At 45.3% G+C, this 17,776-nt stretch overlaps 1 protein-coding gene across 1 annotated transcript; it reads left to right on the forward strand.

The window, feature by feature from the left end:
* The first annotated feature begins 3,899 nt into the window (after positions 1–3,899).
* On the forward strand, positions 3,900–15,876 carry GJA5 (gap junction protein alpha 5). The gene is made up of 2 exons (XM_010172450.1): positions 3,900–3,948; positions 14,714–15,876. Exon 2 carries the CDS (start codon positions 14,767–14,769, stop codon positions 15,874–15,876), a length of 1,110 nt encoding a protein of 369 aa, XP_010170752.1. The 5' UTR covers positions 3,900–3,948; positions 14,714–14,766.
* The last annotated feature ends 1,900 nt before the right edge of the window (positions 15,877–17,776 follow it).

Genomic DNA, 17,776 nt, shown 5'->3' on the forward strand with positions numbered 1-17,776 from the left:
TCAATGCTGAAAAGCTCATCACACAGACTGTATTCAGGATTTACCTGGTTTCTGTGTGAAAAGGAGCAGCTCTGATAAGGCAATAAGGCGAGTACAGGAAATAGAATGAAAAAGGGACCTCTTGGCTTATCAGGTTCAATCTCTTTGAATAACAGGCAAGTACAAAACAAATGACCTTTTCTAAACTTACTAAGCTCTGTCCTATTTCTCATTAGGTTTCCGCCCTCGCTTGTGCTACTAGAAAGCTGCTCCGGCACCTCCTTCCCTGCTCTGTTGCTTAGAAACCTTCTGATTTCCAACCTAAATTCATTCATGGCTAATTTATATCTATTTATTCTTGTGCCACATTGTCCTTTAGCTTATGGAGCTCTCCTCTCTCCCTAACACTTACTTTCACAACCCCCAGTTCCTAAAAGTACTTATAGGCAGCCAATCTCTCCTCTCTTAACCTTTGTTCTGCCAGACTAAGGAACCAGGCTGCCTTATAGTATTCACCCTGCAGGCACATCACACCATGTTTTTAATTACTTTGGGTAGCTGCACTAGCATGAAGTTCAATGCAAAATAATTAAGGCAGAAAAGCTCAAAGTGGTACCACATCTATTTTCAAATCAGCTCAAATCTCTCTCTGCAGTCACTTCTGCTACTGATAAGTAAACGTAGTCTTGGCTGAGAGACACCCTCCATCTCTCTGATCACCCCACTGCCTTTCTTTACACCTGCTCCAGGATGAACATCTTTCTTGAATCTGGGTGAGCAGCACTGCACACACTATTCTGGTGGGGTCTCACATCCTCTTGGATTACATTAATCCCACTCACTGCAGCTGGAAATACTGCTACATCCTGAAACATCACTTGCCTTTTTCAATCCCACATAGCATCACCGGTTCCTCCTTCTTCGGTGACCATCACCCAGGACTTTCCTCATCTCGGTCCTGTCAACTAGGAACTCCCAATTGCTCAGAGAGATTCCAGGTACTCTCAGAGCAACAAGTTCCTTGTGTGTGACTTTGCACTCTCCCATTTAACCTCACCTCAATCATCTCAGTCACAAAGAGCCCTCAGCTCTCCTACTGCTGGAAACCACCTCAGCCCTGACGATACCTCCCAGTTTTGCTCCATCAGCAGATTTCATTAGCATTTCTACTTCCAGTGCCAAGGTAATTAACAAAAATATTTAAAAAGATCAATCCTAAGAGCAGCCTCACAGATAACTTCCCTTCAACCTATTAGGGAACTAGTGTCTCAATTCTGTCAGTCTCTTATGTACTTGAGGATTTCTCTAATAACCCTCATCTTCTTCAGTTGAATCTTTTCCACTAATTTGCTTCTTCTGGGACACCATCTCTTATGCCTTACTGAAGTCCAGGTAGATAAGGTCTGCTATGTTTCTTTTACTTAGAGGGTCAGGAATCTTACCCCAAGAAAGCTATTTACCTCTGATCAAAAGATGGTACATGTTGTCCTATTTTCCTCTCACCTATTGGCTTTATTCCTCCTTTCCTCCAAAACCCATTCCACAGCATCATAAACTGCTGAGATCTGCAAGCTGCACATGGCAAGCTGTCAGCTGTTCTCCTCATTCCCACTGTCTGGGGGAGCATTCTCTTCCACTTGCTCTCCTCACTCAAGTCATACAAGTTTTGCATAGCAGTCTCTTGGGGAGGAGAGGAAAAATCCTTCTTCCCAGTTTACCAATGGGCAAAACAACTACTTCTCTAGCTGTGGAGCTGGAGAAGCTGCCATGACACCTCTGTTTTCCCTTGAAGAGGGTGCAGTAGAGAAGGGATGACACACTGAGGTGTTAGCTGAAGCATCTGTGCATCTATACCCACCTTTCTGTCTTTTGCCTCCCTGTTCACCTCCACCGATTTCCTTTCTGCACATCAAAATTCAAATAGTTAACACCACCACCAAAAAAAAAAAAAAGAGATCATAACAGTTCTTACATGTTTGATGCATGTATTGGACAGAAATCTTCTCCCCTCCCTCATTGATTCAACAGAATTAGACTGTTGTATCTGCTGGACTCGGAGATTAACTCTGTAGGAGAATGAGAATGCAACTCAGGAATGATAATGGAAGAGGAAATACAAAGGAGTGAGTGGGGAGAACCAGAGCTGATCGTGCTGAGTGTACAGCAAAGTGTCAGCCACGGAGGGAGGGGATTACACTTCAGACAGCTCACTCCCAGGACCTGCCTCTCTACAGCACGTGAGAAACACCTGACAAGCCTTAGCTGGCCTATCCCAAAGCCATTCGTGAGCTAGATCTGTAGCGTTAACACTTTTTGGGGGGCACTTCTATTATGAAGTCTTTGACAATTTCACTAGCATAAAATCAACAGGACTTTACATAATAATGTTTTTATGGAAATTAGTGCAGAAAGATGAAAGAATATGGTGATATTCTCCTTCCCACAAAATTCCTGCACAGGTATACAACTGCCAGGCAGGAGAAGGAGAAACAACTCCAGAAACATTGCCATTTTCTTTGAAGTCACAGAAGGTTTTTCAATATAGTTAAAAATGAAGTGGCAAATGACTATGGGTTTCTCCATACCAGGACTTTACTGAGCTGCTGTGGGAATTTACTGTGCCCTGAATGTCCTGCACTAACCATCAGTGATGATTCAGCTCTCTTGAAAAGGAGTCACACTCTTAACTTCAGAGTGAGACTGTCCACGTAGGACGTGCCTCCAGAGGTAGCCCCTGCATAGGCTGACTTTCTGTCTTGTGACCAAAGGGAAAACTCAATTAGTGGCAGAACAATGATCAGATAGAAGAGTTGCCAGCCCCATCTTTTAGTCTCTGGACTGCTTTTGCTTCATGATCTACACTAGCTGCTGCATAGGGACCACTGGGCAACTATGTTCTGGGTGGGAGATATCTAGCCCAGGAAGGATTGCTGGAGGGACACCCACCAAAGCTTGTGCACAGCAAGCCAGTTCTCAGGGCAGTAGAGTCTTCTGTGCTAATCTTGCTCTCCTGACACTGGTTCTTTGAGACCAGCTTTTATCAAAGCCAGAAGGCATTTCCAATTCACCCTCCTCTGGGGCTTGATGTGCAGGAATCAGAGGCTCAACTTGACACGTCCGTGACATTCAAGACCTTCAGACACCTGACGTGCCCAAATGCTCATGCATCAGACTGCGTGTGTGTGGGGAGATGGTGGGGCAGGCTGTGTCAAAAAGCACCTCTCCTGGCAGGCAGGTTATTCTCTATTTATCACTAAGGGGCCTGTAAAACCCTCCTGGGAAGAATCAGATGCCTTTTGGGACAAGGGCACAGCTATGCTGGGCTTGTGGTCCAATCCAGCAGAGCAAGTCCTATGTTATTTGAAGAGGTGGAGAGCCCTGCTCTGCTTTGCCAGATTAAGCTTGAACGAGTCAGAAAAATGTCCTTTCGTTGATGTCTTGCATGGAAAAGGCTTCCCAGGGTCTGGCTGGTGTGACTGTGGGACAACCCTGCCTCTTTTCATTTAAGGAAGGCTTAGACCATGGCATGTTATCTGGGGGAGGAGGTGTGAGGAACAGCGGCAGTGGCAACTGGAAGGGAGAGCGCGAAGCTGGCAGTGAGTGCATCCTGTCGGCATGGGGAGGGTGGCACGGGGAGAGGCTGAGAATCGAGAGGAAGGAATGAGATTCCTGGTCTTTAAAGGAAAAAGAACAGGAAAGTAGGTTTGAAAATAGAAAGATTAAGCTGGAAGGGGTGGGAGAGACGAGAAAAGTAGGTGAAGAAAGAAGAGGGGGAAAGGCAGAGAGGCAGTGGGGAAGACAAAAAGTGACATAGAAAGGGGGTGGAGAAAAAGAGAGGAAGAGAGAGAGAGAACCATATTAAAGGAATAAAACCAAGCAACTGAGAAGAACAAGGAGTCCAACTTAACTACAGAAAGGAAAAGTGCTAAAGCAAGGAAAGGAGACGGAAGACAAGATACTGGAAATCAGGTAAGTAACCATGAGGGGGAAACAACAGAACTGCAGAAACATCGATGGCAGATCAAACTATTACACACGAGGGGAAATCAGTATGAGGGGAATGAAGGCAGGAAAAGAAGGATGGCCAAAAAATAACTTAGAGAAATTTACTTTTTCTTTCAATTTCTCTCCAAAACATTCCCACTGGTAACAAGATGGGTTTGGAGCATTTTAAAAATTAAACTCTTTTTGCCACAGGCAACTACAGAAAGGACGAGGAAACCGCTCTGCAATGATCATGGGTACTGATAGATTTCAAAGTGCAGGCAAGCAGGATGAGAGCATCCCCAAGTATCCTCAGACAATATAATGTGCAAACTGCAGTGTCTGTCAGACCCCATTTCAGCATTCTGTGCGGCTGCTCAGGGGAGGGTGATGAAGGGAACTTGTACCTGGGAGAGGCTCTCAGGGTATAAACACTTCATCAAGTGTCTGTGTGAAGCGCCTATATTCCAAAGCACTCAGGATGGTTTCAAAATATCACAGTTTCTTTTCCTTGAGAGTATTGTGTCCTGGCTGGTCTGTGACATGGAGCTTGGGAACATAACTGAACCGTAGAGAAGCGACTTGCTCGTATCTCCCAGTCACCCGCACCGCGCGCGCCGTGGGGGAAATGCCTTTCTCCTCCATCCCGACACTGCTCAGGGCAGCCTCAGCAAAGAGGCATGCAGACCTACAGGGACAAACACCCTTTCCCACTAGCAGCTGCTGCTTTTTTAGATTTGCCTTCCTAACTTTTTTTTTTTCCCCCCTTTTTGCACTCAGAAAAAATTTATTCAATTACATTTCCATAATTTAATACTTCTAGTATTGCATTCTGTTTCATCTTCAAGCCTAGCTTGAAAACACAGTACCCCTACACATCCACCTGGAAGAAGCAATCACAAGTGTAAAGGTTGCTTGCTAATTGCCACCTCTGATCTGTGGTGACTTCTTTGGCTTCCTAAAAGGTCATTTCACTAGCCATTTGTCATGTCTAATGAGTTTTGTGGGACTAGGATTTTAACAGCTCTGGTAAACTGAGGCAGTGCCTCTGTCCCTGAAGTACCATAAAAACCATCAGAGGATCATGTAAGTAGCATTTCTGGACAAACTTCAGCTAAAAAAAAAAAAAAAAAATCACAGGCTGAATGAGCCTGAATCATTGAACTCTTCCTCTGTGCTAATAAACCCATCAAAATACTTTAGTGAAGCAGTATGTGGGAGAGGCTTTCCTTTCTGCTGCCTATGTGATCCTCTCTTTAAGGCTAAAGAACTTTATGCGTGTAATATATGTGTGCAGATGCATGTGCAGCTGGGAGCAGGTTAAAGTATTTTTTAGAATCCTCACAGTATTCAGTTTTTACACCAGAAGTCAAAAAAATTCTCCATTTGCTGACCTTTTCAAAAGCTACTCTGAGAAGGGTGTAGATTTCTAACCTTTTTCCCCCCTTTCCTTGGGAGCAGAACAGTAGTTTAGGAGAATTCCTGAGGCTTCAGGGTTTAAAATACTCATCAGGCTCTGGTCACTTGGGAACTATGTTAAGTATTCCTGCTACTATAACTATTTGGGGTTGTTGGTTTTTTTCCACTCAGCACTATATATTATCACAATATTTTAGTATTTAAACCTTGCCAGAAAATACAGAAGTCATACCCTAGCCTCTCTTTTTGACCTTCAGACAGATTTCACACATTCTGCACATTTGCCTTTGTTTTCTGACTTATCTCATGGCATTGAAAATAGAGGAGAAGGAATGAGTAATTCAGCACTATACCATGTCATTAGGGAGCACATTTCAGAGACTGCTCCACACCTCGGGTGCTGTTGTATAAGGCACAAGGATAGAGGCTTAAAATTAGAAATAGTTCCCAGGAGCCACCAGAGAAACTTCAATCTTTGGGCTAAGAATTCATAAAGAGAGGAAAAATATTGATTTTATGGCTATTGATAAACAACAGAGAGATTTCTATGAGCAACAACTCTAGCATGCCAGCTCTTCCCTGAAACAAAGAAATACTCATGCCACACAATAAGTAATGAGCACAGAGAATCATGCTTCTGCGTCTCTCTGGTGCATCTTTAAAAAGGGGTCAGTGGTTTTTAATGTAAGAACTAAGGGGTTTACACTTACATTTCTGTCTTTCTTCATTATCTTTGTCATTATGGACACGCGTTGAGAATTTCCATATGAAACTCCTCTCCCTTAGAAGCAGAAAAGCTGACAGATGCCTTGGTCAGGGCACAGGGTCGCTCAGGAACTGAAGCAGTCTGGTGAGGGTGACTGCTGCAGAGCTCCAGGGTTTTTAGCTGCATTTGGATGTCTGGGGAAGAAGGGAGGGAATAGCAGGATGGGAGAAAAACTGTCTCCAGTTTAAAATCAGATAAAGTTATCCAAGAGGACTGCAGTTAATTCTTGCTTCTTACTCCAGTTTTCTCTGTTGTGATGGGGCAAATCACTTAAGTCACATTTCTTCACAAATTCCCCTTCAATGGTGTCTCTCATCCTCTGGATACCTGACTTCTAGATGTGGCCCAACTGGTGGAAGCCATAAACTCTCTCACTCCAGCATTATCCAGACAGAGCTCTGCTTTGAACATATGTTATACAGTGCTAAGTACACTGAAAAAACCCACAGATTAGCAACACTGCCAAACAGCTTCCAAAATTAATGAATATTTTTTATCTTAATCTCTCACTGCCTTAGTTCTTCAGCTGTAAAGTTGATCTAATACCATCTCTTCACCTCAGGCTGGTAATGAAAATAAGTAAATTAATAATTGTGAAGCAATCAGATACTGTTGTGATGAAAGCCATAGGAAAACCCATGAGGAAACTAATAATTCTGTCTTTAGAATTGGACTTGAATAATGTACAGTAAATGAGGCACAGGCCACCCACTGAACAATGAGGAGAAAACAAAACATTGAATAGCTGCTGTTCAAGAAAGGCCCAGCCAGGCTGGCACAGAACAAGGCAGGCATCCTGTGCAAAGAATGAGGTGACAATGTGAGGATGTGGTTAAAGACTCGTAGCTATGAGGCACAGGCACAAAAAGATTGAATTAAGATTAGTGAGAACAGTAACTCTAGCGTTTCCTAACTCCATACAGCTGGGTTTGCAAATTTAATACGAGTTGTTTTTAGAGAGGTGGTGGTGCATATATATATATATATATGTATATGTACATACACTGAGTATATAAAATAATCCACTCAAAAGCTATAGCCAGACTTCACCCTGAATGAGAAATTAAAATACTTGAGGCAAGGATACAGCAATGAAGCTGGAGTGTGAAGAGAATCCTACGGATATTTGGAAAAAAGAAGAAATGAGATTTGACAAGGTAGTACTCAGTGGGAAGCAGACAGTCACTGAAAAATGCCCCTTTCTAAAGCTGAAAGCATTCGCAGTCTGGGTGCTGTAGAGAGTTAAGTGGTCAAAACTGTCAAAAAGCTGAGGCAAGGCTCTGCCAGGAGAGCTTGACTGTAGGAGAGCAATGGGAAAGTGATAGGCAGGGAGGCACGGGGTGGGGAGAAGAGGGAAGAAAAGGATGGGAAAAGTCTGAATGAGAACCCTTTCTCTCTTCCACTACCTCTCCAGTCTGTTTCATTTCTACACTATAACAAGTTGCATCTCATACAGTCTACAAACCAGCCTAAAATCACATGGGTAGGTTTTTCTGCTGCTATATTGGGCCCGATGTGATGCCAGCCATCACTGCCATGTCTCCTGATACCAGCCTCCCCCACTGACTAAGGTCAGCTTCTCTCAGCAGAGCTCAGGAACAGCTTTACTACAGCAGCCCCCAAATTTCTCAGCATGTTTCTGTTTTCCAGAGCTCCCTCTGTCCTCTTTGGTTGTCTCCTCTCCTGTATACAGCACTGCCCAATTTAGCATCATCTGGGAATTCATAGTTTCTGCCTGCAAAGATAAAGAAACTGGAAAGAGCACTGGGCTCTGTAACCCTGAACTGGATGCTTTTCATCCTGTTGGTTAAGGAGTAAGCTGAGTAATATCTATTAGCTTCAGGGGTTGGAACTAGATGATCTTAAAGATCCCTTCTAACCCAAACCAGACTATGATTCTTTGCAGCGTTTACATCAGAGAAAAATCGATGACACTTTTTCTAGCAAAAGGCACACGTGAGCCTTCATTTAGCTTATCCCAAGTCCAGTTTTGTCACATTTGTCGGGCTCTCTAAGGACCCATGTTTCTATAAGACAAAGAGAGAGAATCTCAAGGGAATTAGGAGGTGCTCCCTGCATGCTAAGTGTCAGCCTGAATACCACTATCATGTAACTATTTGATGTAAGCTTTTCCAACACAGTGGGACAAATTCGTTCCTCAGCTTGGCTCATCTGAGTTCAAGGTCTTTTCTGTTCTTGGTCTCTGGTGTCTACATCAGGCAGAGCTTGGCCCTAATATCTGTATTTATGAAAGCACAATTTGACCCTGGCCAGGCAAAGGGGAAAATAGCATTAGATGTCCTGGATAGACAAATAATAAAAATTCAGCTAACTGGGAGTCTGCAGCTCCCACCATCACTTCAGATGAAAATATTCTACATAACACTGTCATCTATGTGTGTAACACATCCCTGCTGTACACACGTGGAGGTGTTGAGTGATTTCCCTCTGTCTGTGTCTCTGCGTGCGTCAGGGTTGTGTGTGTTCAGGAGGTGACAGGTCATTCAACTCCCTTATCTTCTCACCCACTCTCTTTTTTGTGAACTCTGAGATTTTCCACATTTGGAGAGGAGGGGGAAAGCACACCTCATCAAGGAATAACAAGCTGTCTGCAACTGCAAGTAGGGCCAGTGGTCTGGATACCAGTATGACCCTTCCAGAAATTGCAGTGAACTCGGGAGGAGCAGAGAGATGAGAAACATTGGATGTCTGTCTTCTAGGACATGAGCTGTTAACACAGAGCTCTGCCTCTCCCATGAGCTTTGAGCACTGGAGTCAAAGTCACTCTCACTGATACTGGTACAGCACAGGACTTTGAACCCAAGGAACAAGAAAGGAACTTAGGTAAATGTGTGAGATTTTATATTTTTTTTAAAGCATAAAGAAGTACAAACCTGTTTAGTGCAGATTCATGTGCAGATCAGCTACAGGTTTGGCTAAAGAACTGTCCTATTTCAAGCTGAAACTTATCATAAGCACGTGCACACATATATGAAGCCAGAAGGATGGCACTTGCACAAAAAATGCCTAAAAGGTCCTTGCTTGTCTACTGTATATAGAGATGAGGGAGCTAATGTCAGTAAACAGTGAAAAAAGATACCTGCTGAGGTGGGCTTTAGCATCCATCCATGTCACAAAGCTATGAAAAGCTTCTGGAATTCAAAGCATCACACCCACACTCAACAGTGCATTTCTAACTTTATTCATCTTTTAATGTTGTAAGCCACGTGCCCTTAAAATGCTTCCTGACCAGGTCCTGGCAACAAAGGAGCACTGTATATCTATGTTGAAAAGGCTGCTTCTTCCTTTTGAGCACTGACCATGACTGTGGGCTCTGATAGCAATAACAAGAGATTCATCTCTTAGAAAAGCAACAAAACAAGAAAAAAAAAAAAGAAAAAGAGAACCTCTGGTTCTGTGAGTGTACCTGCTACAGGAGGGTAGCATGAGAGGGATTTCTTTCAGGTCACCAAGACAGTATTGTCCCCAGGCACAGGACAGAAGGGCTGTGGTCTGTAGAAGCAGATATTCTTGTGCTGTAGCAGCAGTGTTGTGTCGCTGTCATCAAGTCTAAGAGGCAGTGCTGCATAGAAAAAAAAAAAGAACACAAGTTTGCAAATCACAAGCCCTGAGCTCTGTCCCCAGCCTGCCACCAACACAGTGACCTTGAACAAGCAGTTTGCCCTTTCTGTACCCCAGTGATCACCGCCTGCAAGATAAAGATGACAGTACCTGCGCTGCATGGGATGCTGCAAGGCTGGACTGCTGCTAACAGGAGGCTGGAGATCCTGAAGTAAAACAGTGTTTTACTAACCTCCAGTGCAGAGCTGAAGGTGTCCTTCCTATGTGTCTACAGGTGCAAGCATCCAGTTTTGCAGTGGGGGGACCACTCAGGGTCAGCTGCAGCCTGACAGTTGCCAATGCAATGGGAAAGATCTCTGCACCCATAGCCTCCAGTAGCTATCTCTCACACCACGTGCTCACCTGGACCTGCTAGGAGGTGACACAGCCAGAGGAAGGAAGGCCACAAGCAATTCCTAGGCACTGACCATGACACAGCTGTCCTGGATGCCCCACTGCATGGGGCTGTCAATTCTCATGTGCCCAGCACCCAAAGAGATGGCTGCCTCCCTATCTGGGAGCTCAGAGGGGATGGACTTGCCTCACTTCCTCCACACACAGCCCTGTGTCTGGTGTGTGAGCCTCTTCATGACATCTTGGGCCCTGGCCTTCTGGTCCATTGGGACATCTCATTAACTAACAGATACAAATGGAGCAAATCACACACACAGACTGGCCAAAAATAAAATAGCTTTGACTTTGTTACTTTCCCCCTCCCTGGGAACCATGCTTCCCCCACACAAAGCCTTCCTTGGAGAGCTTCTCCATATGCCTGGGACCTGCCAAAGGGAAGAGGTAAGCTCAGCAAGGGAGGGCAGAAACAGTGTCATAATTAGGCTCTCCACTTTATTTTAGAAACATCCTGCAGAGATGGCGACCTCCTGTCACCTTCCTTGTGGGAAAAGTTAGCGTGAAGCGTCAAGCTCAGCTATTTATATCACTGCTGATAGTCTTGCCTGTCTTCTAAAGAGGGGAAAATATGCTTCCTAAAAATTCCAGGGGAAATAAATTCATATATAGAAGAGGATTGCATAGGAACAGCCCTCCTGCCTCTTTGGTATGAACTTTTTAGCTGTTCCCCAAAGCCTTGGCTTGTCCCTCCAAAACAAGTGTACTGGTCAGAGTGAGTGAGAGCGATGCAAAATGCTTGTCTGTCATTCAGAGCATACAGCATCATGAAGAGGACCAGAAAAACTGCTCCGAGGGTGACAGATGCTTCCCCTCCTGCAGAAAAAGGTAGCAAAAAAAAGGGTGGCAAAGAGCAGCCCATGGCTGGTGAGCTGGCCTGGTGTACCAGCAGGTGTCAACCCCACTGGGGTATTTTTATCATGGAATTTGGCAGTCACAAGACAGCCTGGAGCTGGGTGGACTCTACGCCTGGCCTGTGGTGTGATATTCAGTTTTCTTCAGCTTTAATTATGTTCCAGGTGATGATTAAGCTGGGACAGCCACGTTGCTGGGTTTGTGCCAGGCTGTGCTGGTCTTTGTCACACAGGCGTTCCTTGGTGCCGAGATCCCGTGACAGCACACAGCTCCTTTGTTGATCCAGCAGAAAGCTGACAGCCAAAAGCATGGCCAGGCAGTGGCACAGCCCACGACTCTGCATGAATATGCATGACTCCGCTGTCAAGACAGTCTGCTTATCAGGTGCTGAGACCCCACAAAGATACCCAGAGGTGTTTTTCACCAAGTCACATCAGAGTGAGACAAGATTTAGCCAATTGAGTCCAAACTAGGAATATAAAAGAATGCAGATGCTCGTGCAGCGAGAGGTCAAAGCATACAGGAATAGAAGTAGTCTGGGAATGAGGAAAGGGAACTATATGGAAAATTCCCAAGAGCAGTAAAGCCCTGGGAAGCAAGGCTAGGTCAGAGGCAGTTCTGAATAGCCAGGAAAAGCTGTCAGGAGGTGACAACAATCCTTTGCTTGCGGGCAGCAGAGAGCTAGATGTTCTCTTCTGTTCTAGAAGGCCTTTGGACTGGCATTGCAATAGCAGCTTACTAATAAGTAAAAGATATCTAAGCCAAAAACACTATGTGAGGAGAGAAACCCTTTCTCAGGTATCCAGCACCCATTTTTCTGTGGCCACCTACCCTTTACAGCAGCCACCCGGCTCTCTGTGGGGCTGTAGCAGGATGATCAGGAGATATTCAGCTCCATGGGCAGCTCCTCCTTTAAACAGCCTGTGCAGGGGAGCAGGCAGCAGGAAGGGCAGAGGGAAGGGCACTAATCTGGCTGCCAGCCTTGGGTCCTTCTGATTTACCTCCTTTTGGAAAATACCATGCATCTGTGAGGCAGCTAAAGTACTGTTATTCTCACATCCATTAACATTTTTATTTCTGGACTCTCTTGCACTTATGTTTACCAACTTTATATTCTGTATACATTGAGTTTTACAATTTGTAAATGTCTAGGTGTCCCTTCCCTGTGGAAAACAAGCCATAATAAAACTACAAACTACCTGCACATGGTAGAACTGATGGGAAGAGGTGCTCAGCCTTTGATTGTACAGGCACATGGAAGGAAGGAAAATTCATCCTTGGCACAGTCAGGGAGAATTGTGTTCATTTTTAACTCAACAAGCAAGGTGAATCAAGAAAAGGCAGCTGTCAACTAGCAACAGCAGGAACAAGAGGAGCACTGCAAACAACACAAACTTACCTGGAAAAATGAGGCCACACACCATTGTTCATGCTGTCCAGGAAGGAACATTCCACATGTACAGTTGTGCTATACCATATTGCCTTGGATGCTCCTGTACAGTGAACTGTAGGTAGCTGGTTGCCTTGTCTGCGCTCTGGAAAAAGAAAATAAAATTTAAAAACCTAATTTCAATGTGACTGTCTGTAAATATTTCCCATCACTGATTTATCTGCCTGGATGTAATCTCCCAGTGCCCACAGAATGAAGTTATACACTAATTTCTCCAGAATGCAGCAACTGCACCAAAGCCATTTCGGAAGATAAGACAGACCCACAGATTCACCAGTTTTAACCAGTGCAGACAAAGAGGAGTTACAAAGACGAGCTGATTTTCTGTGTTACTGCTCCTCCAGTTGTGGGCTGGCAGCAGATGAAAGTTTGGCATATGCCAAGCAGTCACCAGGGTCTACACCAGCACGATGGCAGCATGCCTGCCAAAGCAGGAAAGAGCCAAAGCCCAGCCTTTGCTTCTTGATATGCCCCTTCTCCCTCCTCACACAGCTTCCAACTGGGGTGGGGCAGCAAGTGGGCATCTCCCTGCCTGGACAATCCTCATCTTTCCTCAGGGCAGCCCTCAGTAGCACCAGGAGTTTAAGGATTTGACTTTTGATCTTTGTCCCACCCATCCTTGCAGATGGACGTTGCACATAAACCATCGCGTGCACCGCTACATTAAATTATATCACATATAGAACCAGAGGAGGGGATATCGTTCCCTCAACAAGCACCTCTCTCTGGTCTCCAGCTTTTGCTCACAAGAAATCTACACAATATTGCTGCAATAAATTCTCAGCACTTAACAGTCTCTACTCTCCACAGACGTTCTTTGTACGGTAAAAATAATTGGCTCTTAAAGACAAGACAAGGGACAATAAAGAAGGAGAGTTAACACTTTTGGTCCCTATGGCTTTGTGATTTACCTTGTCTAGTGCTTTTCATATTTCATTGTGATGATTATTAAGTTTTTCATTTATTTATTAAAAGGATATTTTCAAAAAGAGTGACGATAGGAGAACATTATGACTATGGGAGAACATTATCTCCAAGGTGATACTGCACACTTTATAGCCCCTAGCCCTTAACTCGTGCACAAGGGACAGCTTTGTAGTGCCCTGGGAAGGTAAGCATGGTGAGTATAACTAGATCAAATGATTGCTCAAGCACTCCCACAGAGCCCCACAAAAGATGGATTAAACTCATCATTCTCTTTTTATCCAGGAGTGACTTGGCCAGAAACAGTCTGTCAGGGTCAGAAACAAAACTGAAACAGGTTCTCCTACGTCTTCACATTGCAATCTTACTACCAGGCCACCAAACCTTTCCTCTCATCAGACCACCTACCAAACAGCAGTTCCCAGGAGATGCTGGTCCTTGGGAGGGATCTCAAAGGAGTTTTTTTTCCTTTGCCAGTGTCATTTGAACTGTGAATTTTGTCTCAGAGCTTAAGAAAAGAGGAGGAAGCAAGATCCACCACTTAGATTCTGCAGCAGTTCCTTTTCAGAGAGATGTGACAGGGTGACAGCAGATTAAGTTTACAAGACTGGCACACCTCACCAAAGTCTTTACACTCCCCAAAACATTTGCAGCTTGTAAATGAAACACTTAACAACTGGCAACACTGCAAAACCAAAGCAAAACCTATGGGCAAGGAGCAGGTGGGCAACAGGAAGGTTTCCTCTGTATTTCTTTCAGCTCAGAAATGAAACCCAGAGCTGCAAACACTTCACATTCCAGGTGTCAGTGCAGGTATTACAGAAAGGTGACATATGAAAGTGCCAAGGCACTGCTCAGACCAACCTGTAGACTCCAGTCTTATCTCCCAGAGGATCAACCCATTAAGGATTCCCCAGAGCACAGTTTGCAGACAGATGAATTCCACTTGAACTACACAGCCCACAGGGGATGCAATATTCAGACCGCAGGGAAAGGACTTTCTGAACCAAGAAAAAAGAAATCTGGCTCACCCTCCAAGTTTTGGAGCCTGTCTAACAGGTTGTAGTTGGATTATGCAAAATAAATAAATAAATCAGTTTTTGTTTCAGTAGCTGAATAAAAGAAAACAAAACAATACACTGTTTTTAGTGGATGTGAAAAACGTTGTCAGCAAATCAGACCTCAATCATTTCAGGTCAAATTAAAAGATTTCCTTTGACACAAAACAAATCATTTCATTCCATATATTCCCAGCTGGTCATTTCCTAACCCTCCTTAGAAATACTCTCTTCTATTTTCTCCCACAGAGGCTGCATCCAATTCTTCCTTCAAGACTTCTCACCCTTCTTGGTGAGCAGAAATGGGAGACTGGAGTTTCCTGGGAGAGTTCCTCGAGGAGGTCCACAAACACTCTACAGTGGTGGGGAAAGTCTGGCTGACTGTGCTCTTCATCTTTCGGATGCTGGTGTTGGGTACAGCAGCCGAGTCCTCCTGGGGAGATGAGCAGTCTGACTTCATGTGTGACACCCAGCAGCCTGGCTGCGAGAACGTCTGCTACGACAAAGCTTTCCCCATCTCCCATGTCCGGTTTTGGGTCCTCCAGATCATCTTTGTCTCCACCCCATCACTGGTGTATATGGGCCACGCGATGCACACGGTGCGCATGGAAGAGAAGAGGAAGATGAAGGAGGCAGAATTAGAAGCCCAGGAGATGAAAAACAACGGTGACACCTACTACCAGCAGAAGTGCCCTGTGGCAGAGAAGGCTGAGCTGTCTTGCTGGGATGAATCAGGAGGCAAAATCATACTCAGAGGCAGTCTGCTGAACACCTACGTCTACAGCATTTTGATTCGCACTGCCATGGAAGTGGCCTTCATTGTGGGACAGTACATCTTGTATGGGATCTTCCTGGAGACCCTGTATATCTGCCAGCGAGCCCCTTGCCCCCACCCTGTCAACTGCTACGTTTCCCGCCCCACAGAGAAGAACGTGTTCATTGTCTTCATGCTGGCTGTTGCAGTGCTCTCCCTGTTCCTCAGTCTGGCTGAGTTGTACCACTTGGGCTGGAAGAAAGCCAAAGAGAGGTGCTCCCGGTCTTACAAACCCAGCCCCAACACAGCTCCTGGCAGACTAGAGTCCGCCCCACAAGTAGAAAGGGCCCAGATGTACACTCCTCCACCAGATTTTAACCAGTGCTTGTCAAGTCCCAATGGGAAATTCATAAGCCCCTTCAGCAACAAGATGGCCTCCCAACAGAACACCGCCAACTTTGCCACCGAGAGGGTCCACGTCCAGGAGAATGCTGCTGGAGAAGGGCCCTTCCTTAAGTCCAGCTATGCTGAGAGCCCAGAGGTGGCCAACGAATGTGCAGCACCCACCTTCCCTGAAAACTACTTCAACGAGAAACGCCGTTTCAGCAAGCCCAGCCGTGCCAGCAGCAAGGCGAGGTCGGATGATTTGTCTGTGTGACCTGTCTCCAGGAGGGATGAGGAGAAGGAGCAGTCTTAGTGCTTAAGAAAACTTTTGCAAGGTGGACTCCAGACTCCTGCCACTAACCTCTCTCTGTTTTAACACCCTCTTGCTCCTTTTTGGTGAACATCATTGTTATGTTGCAAACAGCACCTCTCACACTTAAGGCAGGGGCAGCCACGGGGAGACACGCACTGAAGAAAGGCACCAATCTAGAGATGTGAAGCTCTTGGCCATATTTTCATCACAGAACCCTCAGGGATTGGAGACTCACCATCCTTAGGCTGGTAGAGCACAGGCCAGCAGACTCCTGAGGCTGCCCAGCAGGCATCCACTGCGACACTGTATTCAACTGACTGACTGGACCTCAACCCCATCTTGCATCTTCTTTGGTGTCTGTTCAACATTTGCTACATCAGCTTGGCAATTATACTGAGCTGAAGCTTCTCTTACCTGCAGGGAACAGAAACATACTGGTAGGCTTTCTGAAAGAAAGACTTTCTCATCTGCTTTGTTCTCGCTCTTCCTCACCCTCCCTTTCTCTACCTGAGCCCAGATATTTTATACCAGTTTACCTATACAATAAATCCTACTTGAATTTTTCGACACTGTGTATATAACTCTTCCCCACAGATAAGGACGTCCGTGGTCCCCCACACACAGCTGCCTCATGTTTAATGTTGGAATCCCTTCCTCATTCCTAACTCAGCACAGCAGACTGGCCCAGGGATATCACTTAGATGGCCAGTTGATGAAGATTAGGGAATGTTCCCAAGATACTTATGTCATCAATTTTAAACAAGACATCCGTTAACAGAAATAGAGACTCTCCTGTGAGAACAAATATCCTACTAGTAAAAAAAATGATGAATTACCATGTGAAATCCAAGTGATTTTTCCCCTTTTTAAAGTCATCCTTCAAGTAACACGAATGCTGCTGAAAAGGTGCTGCTAGCTGCTGACTTGAGAGAAAAAACAACCTCTGTTTATCTGCAGGAGAGTTACGGCCTGCGTCTTCTCTCACTAACCTACCAAAACACTTCAGCATCTTTTGCAAAGAGCAAGAGTCCTCTCCAGGTCACAGAATCACACAGAATCCCAGAATGGTGGGGTTGGAAGGGACCTCAGGAGATCATCCAGTCCAGCCCCCCTGCCAAAGCAGGCTCCCTACACCAGGTTGCACAGGAAAGTGTCCAGGTGGGTTCTGAACATCTCCAGAGATGGAGACTCCACAACCTCTCTGGTCCTATACATCATTCAGCTTTTGGCTGCTCTCTCAAGCCTGTCAGCCAGCACAAGCCAAGATATTTGTCCTCACAGCAAGTCCCTGTTCTGCCATCAGGTCATCTTCATCTCCACTCCATCCCTAGTGCGTATGGCATAAGATACCAGCCATGGACCAGCTCTTTCCACACCTGTAGCCTCTCAGAGCAGCCATGGGGGCCCAACACTGCACAGCAAGTCTGGTGGGTGAGGTCTGTAGGCAGCTCCCACTCCAGATACATTTTCTCACTGCAGAGCTGACATCCTTTTAAAGATATTTACTGAACAAACGGAAGCTGCTGCCTATTGTTGACCCTGCACTGCCCTTTCAGACACGGGACACAGCTCCCCAACATTGGACTGCGCGAGAGAATGGCCTGGGACCAGCTTCTGATGGGACTGAGCCATTCCCTCTCTTAGGGGCTGCTGAAAGGGACTGTGAATCCTTGCTCCTGATACACAGTTGGCTTTGGTACAGTTCCCTGTACATAAACATACTCACACATAGAGGGGGGGAAACCATTTTGTGTTTGTAAGGTGTTTTATACCTGTATATTTTTTAACCCTGAAAAGACCAGCGTGCTCTCCTTTAGATGAGATTTTAGTCAATCGTGCCTATGTTTCTCCTAATAAAGTT

This window comes from Antrostomus carolinensis, unplaced genomic scaffold (genome assembly GCF_000700745.2).
Source record: "Antrostomus carolinensis isolate BGI_N321 unplaced genomic scaffold, ASM70074v2 scaffold550, whole genome shotgun sequence".
Lineage (NCBI taxonomy): Eukaryota > Metazoa > Chordata > Aves > Caprimulgiformes > Caprimulgidae > Antrostomus > Antrostomus carolinensis.